At 33.5% G+C, this 9,173-nt stretch overlaps 1 protein-coding gene across 1 annotated transcript in view; it reads left to right on the top strand.

Moving 5' to 3' along the window:
* The window catches only part of LOC117172902 (protein unc-79 homolog), a 1,455,529-nt gene that overhangs the window by 1,260,984 nt on the left and 185,372 nt on the right, over window positions 1-9,173 (top strand). Inside the window, exon 26 of the mRNA XM_033361197.1 lies at window positions 6,848-6,969. Coding sequence (XP_033217088.1) covers window positions 6,848-6,969 — 122 coding nt within the window. The remainder of the gene's footprint in view (window positions 1-6,847; window positions 6,970-9,173) is intronic.

Raw genomic sequence — 9,173 nt, forward strand, 5'->3', positions numbered from 1 at the left:
CGAGGGCGCATACTTTGAATAAAATATTTCTTATCATTCTCTTGAAATAAATGTGTTTTTTTCTTGAAAAAATACCGGTTTCATATGTATACACCTGGTATACTAGATGGATGTCTAGCAGTATACTCATTATTTTCAATTGGAAGTAGATTATCTGGTGAAAAACCAAGGATACTTGATAATTTATCACAAAGTTCCAAAAAATGCTGATCAGTCAACCGACATCATTTTGCACACTGTTTTTAAATGCGCACGTAGCTTCTTTTGAATTTGTCATATTTAAATTGAATGTCTTGTCCTAATTCTGGAAGACCGTTCAGAGTAATTAAAAGAGACTTAATAACAGCATAAAGGCCAGGTTTAAAGAAATGTACAAGGGGTGTTTTCCACAAAAGAGGTTCTGCTTTATCTTCTAACTTTTCATTCATGACAATAAGTTCTTTTAAATCTTCTAAATTTTCTCTCATATTTTCATCATTTATTTTATCTTCTGCAACAGGTACTTTATGTGTGTAAAGAAGTTCAATACCATTCTGAATGCTTTTCTATTTTTGATATTGCCATCAGATTGTGGAAAAAGACTGTACGTCAGTCTCAGAATTCATAAGGGTAATGTGTTTTTCAATTGAGTCATCGTGTCTCACATGAAGAAATATACGAGGAAGGTGTATTTCTATGAGAGCTACTACCCACTATACTTGTAACCGAATCTCATATGGAAGTTGTGTTATAAAATTGGAAGTACTATTTTTGGGAAGATATTTCATACTACTATTGCTTGGTAAAATGAGGTAAAATTGATCAGAATTCATTTTTGCAGTGATTTTAAATTTTAAGCTGGAATCCAGGAATTAAACTTATCCGGATAGCCTATCCACTTAACAAAAAATTGTTTTTTGTTTCCCCTTGCCTTTAGATTGCCGTATTTTTTCAATCTTAAATTCCTCCTCTGCTATGTCCTTATTTTTTATGCCGGTCCATTCTTATGCGTAAAAAAGTCCATCAATTTCTTTTCCTGCTAAATCTTTGAACTTGTAAACAAAAACTGTTTGTAATTGATTTAGAACTCTGTTTATTAAGAATATTTCTTCACCCCAGCCTGATTCGTAACCTTTCTCAAAGATGCCCTTTTCTCGAATGATTGTAACTTGGTCATCGACTCCATATTTAGGCCTTTTTGTAGGCCTGTTTTCCTTACTGAATCGCGATTGAATATTTTCTCATGCTTTGGATGCATTGAATATGGTAACTTCAGCCGGTTTCATTTGAATACTACTGTACCTGGCATTATTGTAAGCATCTACAATTAAATGTAAGATATCAATATAGCGTCGATTATTATGATGCATAAAGTAACGCCACATGCTTTCTTTGTTACTTGAAATTTTATTTCATTAGCTGGCAAAAGTTTTGAAAATTTCACATACAAGTTCCTTCCCTTTATCTGTTTCTAAACAGATAAGCACACGATTGTTACCTTTCTGAAGATTACGATCGCAACCGTGTCTTACATCTAAAGCAGATTTATCACGAAGAGGCTCAACCCAGAAAAATTTACTTAAAACATCAATTACCACTAGTAGAAAAGTATAATTATTATTGTAAGTTGGCAGGCTTTGTAGATCAACTGAATCAGCCTCCCATACTATTTTTCACAAGCTCCCGTGATTTACCAAGCTTCGGAAGGATATGAGCAAACTGATTTTTACCAGATGGAAGGAATTTTTTTTCTATATCTTAATATATCGTTAACAAGATCTGTAATATTTGAATCTTTAATACGCTGTCCGTCAATGAAAACTAAACCATTTTTATCCCATTTTATTCTGCTAGTAATATCCGGCCTTCTTAAATAATTGAGTAATAAGATATTGTTTGGCTGATAAATTTTGTTACTGATGATGTGATGGCTTCCACAGGTGGAGATTCTCCATCAGATGAATGATTGTCTGTGGTTTCATTTTGTTCATTATTTTCAATTGTTGGTTTTCCATCCTCATTAACAAAAAAGAGAAATTTTTGTAACACTGGGCTATATATTTTCCACTTTCCACGTTCATCCATTGGAGAAGGTGAAAATAAGATTTGACACATTTCGGAATTTAGTATACTAAGGTGTTTAGTATACCAGGTGTTTGTGTAGTTAGACTGGATATTGAGGGTATAATTTGTTTATAATTACTGTTTATATTTGGCTGTTTTAAAGTTTGCAGTTGCTGTTGTATTTTATCCACTTGGCCACTTGGAATAAGTACCATTTTTCTAGCATGCTCCATGTTCACTGGTAAAATGACTTTTTGTTCAGGATGAACCACTAAGTAAATTAGATATTAATGCGCCAATGATTGGAGCTAGTAAAAGATGAAAAATCCAACTTTTTGCACATTAAAATTTTTCTTCTTCCTCCACGTCCCACGGGTTTCCGCGTATTTACAAAGCAGTTTTTTATGTTTATTTAACTTTAATCTCTCTTGCTTCTTGAGTGGTACGTTCCCAATAATGTATTTAGAGCACATTCACAAATACATTTAACTAGTTGGGCATCCGAGGATTTTATTAAAGCACGCCTTTGATCAGATTTTAGGTGACAGAGAGCATGCAAGACTATAGCATTTTTCTTGCCAAATAAATTTACCACATTTCGACATGATTACAGTCGTGCAACTGGCACTTGTCTCTTTTTCCATGCGTCCATAATTGAGAATGATTCAAATGCGACTAATGATAACACAGGCCCACAAAAGGGAAAAATTGTCCTGAGCAGATTACCAGACAGGTGTATTCTTACGTATTTTTCGTCGCTGAATCCGAATCCGAAGTCAGATCTGTGTATGTTTGATGGCAAGGATAGAACAAATAACTATATAAAAAAAATGGCCATCAAGAATGTCTTTTGAACCTCGAAAGCAGAATAATATAAATGAACCACTCATCAATCCATCCAAAATATTAATACCTCCTCTTCATATCAAGCTTCGTTTAATGAAGCAATTTTTTAAAGCTTTAAACAAGGAAGGGCAATGCTTCGAATATTTGGGCCAAGTTTTTATTCACAAAAGTGATGCTAAATTAAATGAAAGTTTCGTCGATGGCCCTGAAATCCGCAGTTTATTTAGAGATGCAAAATTTGTCGAAACGAATATAACGAATATCCTGTGGCAGACAGGTATTTTCTTTACCTTCTATAATCAACACCGAATGTTTAAAAACATCAGTTTGTGATTTGACGCGACATTTACCGGCTGGTACCTGAACACGTGAAATTTACAAAAGGAAAGTATTATCGATTCCAAATCCTGTGGCACTTTGTTCAACTTTTTCCAGAAGATCTCAGAGATCTTCAAAAGACCATTCTTTCAATGTAATAAAAGCCTTCCACACTACCCCTTTACCGAATCCATCAGACCAAAACACCTTTTGCATCGTCCAGACTGTACGTTGCTGGTTGTTCCGGTACTCTGCTTGGGCCAGCAATCTGCGAAGTGCCAATATTTACATGGGGCACTGTGTGGAGCTCAGCAGCCTCAATCGCTTCATTATATGCCATCACAGGTTGCTGTTCTGCACCGTCTTGGACACCTACTATGTCTTGTACTGTTCGTGCCCATTTTTCGAGGCTCATCTTTATTTTTTTCACACGCATTCTCCGCTCTACAGCTTTCTTAAAAAAGTATTTTTGCTGCTGCATGTTGCGCCTCGATTTTCCTATTAAGTGTGTCTATAGCTTCGTGCTTTTCTTTTTTTCCAATTCAGCCTAATTTGTTTGCTATTGCTGCTGATGTCCTTGTTGTTGCTGATGTTGCTGCTGCTGATTTACTTCACTGGGCATGTCCTCATCACTTTTAAGATTCACATCAAGAATTGATCCTTTTTCTTTTTTATTATTTGAGGCCTTCACTTTTTTCACTCGTGGATCACGTTCCACCGAAACTGAATCCACCCCATCATCATCAATGACGTATATCATCTTGGTTAGAATATTTTAAAAGCCTTTACTTTATTTTGATCGAACTGATTTTTTTTGTAATTTTTGGCGCAGCATCTTTTTGTCGATGTTGTTGTTTGTGCCAAATCATATTTGCCTGTTCCCTTTTCTTTTCAATACCCGTGCAGGTCTCGAGGGTAGATGGCATTTCATTGAAGATGCATAATTCTGTCAAAAAACAGGATAAATTTATTATTTGATTATTTATTATTTTTATTTGTCCAAATAAAAGACGAATGATTTTCTTTTCTTTTTTGTGGGGGAAAAAGAAGGGGAAAGTGTTTTTTTTTCAGATTTCAATCACACACACACACACACACACACATATATATATATATAGTAAAAATCTTTATAATTTCAATTAAAAAATATTTTGAATTTTTTTAATTAATCAAAAAAGTACAAAAATAAATAAGATCTTAATTCTTCAAAATTTTGTTATTAGATTCTTGATTTTATTTTCAGGAATTTTTCACATCAACTTGATTATTGGACGTAAAAAAGGGTTTTAAGTTTGATCTTGATCTCATTTCAATATCCGCAATTTTATTATAAAAATCTTTATAATTTCATTTAAAAATATTTTGAATTATTGAAATCAATGAAAAAAGTACAAAAATAAATAAGATCTTAATTCTTCACTCACCTAATGTTTGTTTTCCACTTTTTATTGAGATATCCAGTGAATGCCTCATTTTGAGGGCTGCTGGGATGCGGCGAACAAGTACCTTCTTGTTCTTAGCATCCCATGCTTCATTGATAAGCTTCACTAAGGCAGCAGACCAAGTACATTCCCTAAGGCAAGTCTCCAATCCAGCCATTGCAGCTAGATGCTCACTGATTGCATCAAGTGCAATCTTAGCCTTGTTCAATCCACTGTCAGACATTTTTTAAAGTTTAATTCAAATTTGAACTAAATGAACTTCACTAACTTTTTTATTAATCGCTTTTAATCCGATTTTTAATTCGGGACACTTCACTAACTTTTCTTCTGAATCACTATTAACGCACATTAAACAGGGGAATAATACAATTACATTAAAAACTTGCGTGGTTAGCCGGGGGCAGTGTTGCATACGCATAGGTTGCATAGGCTGATTTTTCCTGGGAAACTGTGACTTTCCTGCAAGGAAAATGGGTCCGTCTCCTTTCCTTTGTCTAGGGTCACGGCCCCAATAGTCCTGAAAGGACCCTTAAACATATATTAATAGACGTTCTCACGTACCAGCACAGCATTTTAGCATATGTATTACATTTTTAAACCAAAAATGTCTATTAATTTTATGTAAAAAATATTTCCATATATATATTTTACATGTATGAACCTGTTCAAAACTTGACTGAACAATTTTTGTTGTTCCCCAACCCTCCATTTAACTTTAAAATTCAGTTCCCCCTAACCTTCTTAACCATTTCCCCCACTACCTAACTAATAACACCTATCATAGTACAAGAACGCTATATGAAGCGTATTCAGACACTCAATAAGTGCAATGTCTCAAAATATGATAAAATCTACGGACTCAGGGATTGAAAATATCATCACCTTACCATGTTTTAAAAATGATGGTGATAATAATTCTTCTTCAACTAATAAAAGAAAAAAAGTTTACATAACAGAAGTTTAGCCTTCACGTAGGACAACCAAAAATTATTGTACTGGAACTTCAGATCGATGGAAGTTTTGAAACAATTATCACAATGGTTACTAATAAACTACAAGGAATCGCGTTTGGTGTAACAACGTGGACAACATACCTACAACAGATCAATATCATCGACGATTATTTTGAAAAGAACAATCAACACTTATCAGATTACACGGAGCCCCTTGAGATAAATGACTGTAAAGTGATATTGACAACATCTTTTGGAGAAAAGACCATTCTTTTCGACAGTATACCTGAACCTGTTGTAGAATGTGAAAATAGTGAAAATACTTTTGCAGTGAAAAAATAGTGTACTTACCTGCTCTTGCAATGCAAAAAACTACTTTTATTAGTTTGAAGAATGTTCTTTTGCATGCAGACGAGTATGTTTGTATGCTGAAAGCCTTGTGTGGTTTAGTCGAATATTGCGTGAACGAAATGGTAACATTGCTAAGTGAAATTGGTGGCGTGTTATTAACGCTCTTCACTTCTCGTGTACGTACGAATATTCTAAAAAGAATCACATTCAACTAGAGATTTAAGATAAATGTAAAAAATGTAATAAAATTATTTTCCTTTTACATTTTTCATCGTGTAATAAACATGTATATTTAATCCTATGTCAACATGTATCCACTTAATATCCTTCCCTTACTGAAGAAGCAGTAGCCTTAAGATAATTATTTTTGAAAAATTATAACCTTGTAGGCAGCAAAATATCGTTTATAATCTTTTTTTAGATACAGAATGCAATCAATCTTGCACTTATCTACAAAAATTTACTCCTCAATTTAACCAAAAATATCACAGGCTGGGGCGTGTCGAGTTATACCCTCATTAATCACCCTTCAAACATGTGTTCGATAGTAGCGGAAGGAGGATTCAGATTGCACACCCTTAAGACGCCTGCAAAACAGGTGTCCGAGAGCGGCTGGGGGTAGGTACCAACCAACACGGCGAGGGGTCGGCGCCATAATGCAGTGAAGAGGGAAAAGTAAAGTGGAGGGGATAGTCTGTCCATAGGGGCCCTGTACTACTTCTAAGATTCTTATCAATTATATTTTTGTCCTTCTTATATTTGTTATTATGCTTCTTATGTAATTGATAAAAGATCTGAATTCCGTTTTATGTATTTACAAACAAATTATTTGAATTTCTATGTCTTTTTCCCATTTAAATTTCCAAATAATAAGAATTCAATATATTTTTTCAGGCATATCCCACAGATGAGAAACCATTATCTAAGATACAAGGAATTGTATTACGGCATTTATATATTCTTCTAGGCTACAATCAAACTGAAAAAATCCATCATACGCCACCTCAACGTTTAAGGTGGGAAATTAAAAGTTTACTGGAATTTCTTTACTAAATTCGCGAGGGTTGTCTTAACCGCACGTGCGAGCATTGACCATGCCCATTCAACCTGTTGTTAACGTTCGTACATATTGTGACATAAGATTTGATTTGCTCAACTAAAATTAATTAAGCCACTAACTGGAAACAAACGCTAAAATATAATGGTCCCACTTAACGTATTACTTTTTTTAATGAACCTAAGTAAAAAAGTAAAAAACATTATTGTTACATTTTATTGTAATATAAAAATTTAGAACCAGATAAACGCTCTATAGTGCTTTCTATTTAGTTTTTCAGATTTCCAGCTTGATGTGTCATTTGCTGTAAAGACAGGTAAAACGAAAAAAAATGCGTCATCAAATGTTTAGGTTACCTTTACACAGACTCCATAAAACTGTCATGGTAGAGTGCCTGGGTGCGATGTACAATTTATGATGTAAAACGAACACAGCCATACAAAAAAGGGTCCCTTTCGTTCTAATGATATAAGGACCTGTTACAATAACATAAATTATAAAGTTTGATTAGTCTCGGTGTCAGGCGAAACCTCGATAGTTTGAGTGGCCGCGGACTTTGAAAAATCAAAGACCTGCGACGAATCTATCTCTATTGAATCGATGTTAACTAGCGACATAGTGGCGATATTAGCTGGTGAGTAGACCAATATGAGAAGAGGGTGGAAATAAACACTAGGTCACGCACGTAAAAGAAGTATATAATATCGTATTTCTTTAAAATTACATAATAGATAAGTTTTTTCATAGAAATCATACAAAGGAATCTATGTGTCATGAAAATCAGACAAAAGAGTAATTGATCTTTTCACCGGTAGAATAATTAATCGTGATACCATTCACCTTACATATCTTCTCCTTAGCAGTCAACAGGCGTTATATGTTTTATATATTTTTAAATTTCTAGAGTTGCAAAAAAAACTATTGCGATTATTTCGTGACCTTCTGTAGGGAATTTTAACGTAGAATCCGAATTTCAACCATTTAAAAGTTGATTTTGCTGTTTTTCGAGTTTTTTAAAAAGGAACCGAATGGGGACCCAATGGGGTCTTTACGGGTACTTTGTGGAGGCTCCATTTGGTTCCTTCGGTTTCAATAATAAAACATTTTTAAGCAATTTCTGTTGTTTATTTATGTTATACTCATCCATATTATTTATAACAAATATTTTTTGCATTGTCAAATATTTATTTTTACGACATTCATTAGAAATAATTGAATAACATTTTATCGCTGCACCAAAAAACACTTACATTCGTAGTTTGAAAAAGAAACTTTTTTAGAGCAAATTGAAAAACCAAATAAGCCATTATAAAGGAAAACCTTTCAGCTTTCAAACACACACGTATAAAATTTCTTTCGTTTTTTTTCCAAAAATGGCAAGCTTTTTAAAAAAAAATTTTCATAAAATTAAAAAAATTTGTTCATATTTGGAAATAATTCAAATTTAAAATTCCAGTCCTTTTTTTAAACTTTCATAACTTGGATGATTTGACTGATATTGAGGACTTTTAAAAAAATTATTCGTAATGGGACGCAGATTTAAAAAAATATTTTTTGTACACCCAATTTCAAAAATTTTTTGGATTTTTTAAAGTGACATTTAACACTAAATTTCTAGAAAGAAGCCCCACTCTTTATGTTCATTTTTTATATCGATCGCAAACAATGTCCACTTGAATCCCTGCAAGCTATCTACATAAAAATGTTCTCACTTGAATACAATACGTGCGTGTAGTCCTTTTTTCATATTTCTCAATTGTTCACTTTCACTTTAAAAAAATTAACTAGTGTAAATTAAATTATTACTGAATTACGGAATAAAAAGGGGTTTCCATTTCCGACATGAAAGTGTTCGGTAGCAGTGATTGCGTCTTGCTGAATTTGGTAATGGCAGTGAGATTTGAGGTGAGTAAAAGGGCAGAGTATGAAGAAAGAGTTTCTGAGTGAGAGATTGAGTAATAAGAATAATAGAAGTGCAAAAAGAGCGATATTTGAAGTGCATGAGTCAGCCTTGGGTTTCTTGAGAGGTTAGGTATGAGGGTAGTTCAATAAGTCCTTAGGATGAAGTATAAAAACAATTTTTTTTGGGTAAATTTTTTTTTTATTTTTCAACATAATCTCCTTGGAGCTCTATACACTTGGTCAATCGCTTTTCAAGTTTTT

Source organism: Belonocnema kinseyi, chromosome 5, assembly GCF_010883055.1.
Source record: "Belonocnema kinseyi isolate 2016_QV_RU_SX_M_011 chromosome 5, B_treatae_v1, whole genome shotgun sequence".
In the NCBI taxonomy this organism is placed as follows: Eukaryota; Metazoa; Arthropoda; class Insecta; order Hymenoptera; family Cynipidae; genus Belonocnema; species Belonocnema kinseyi.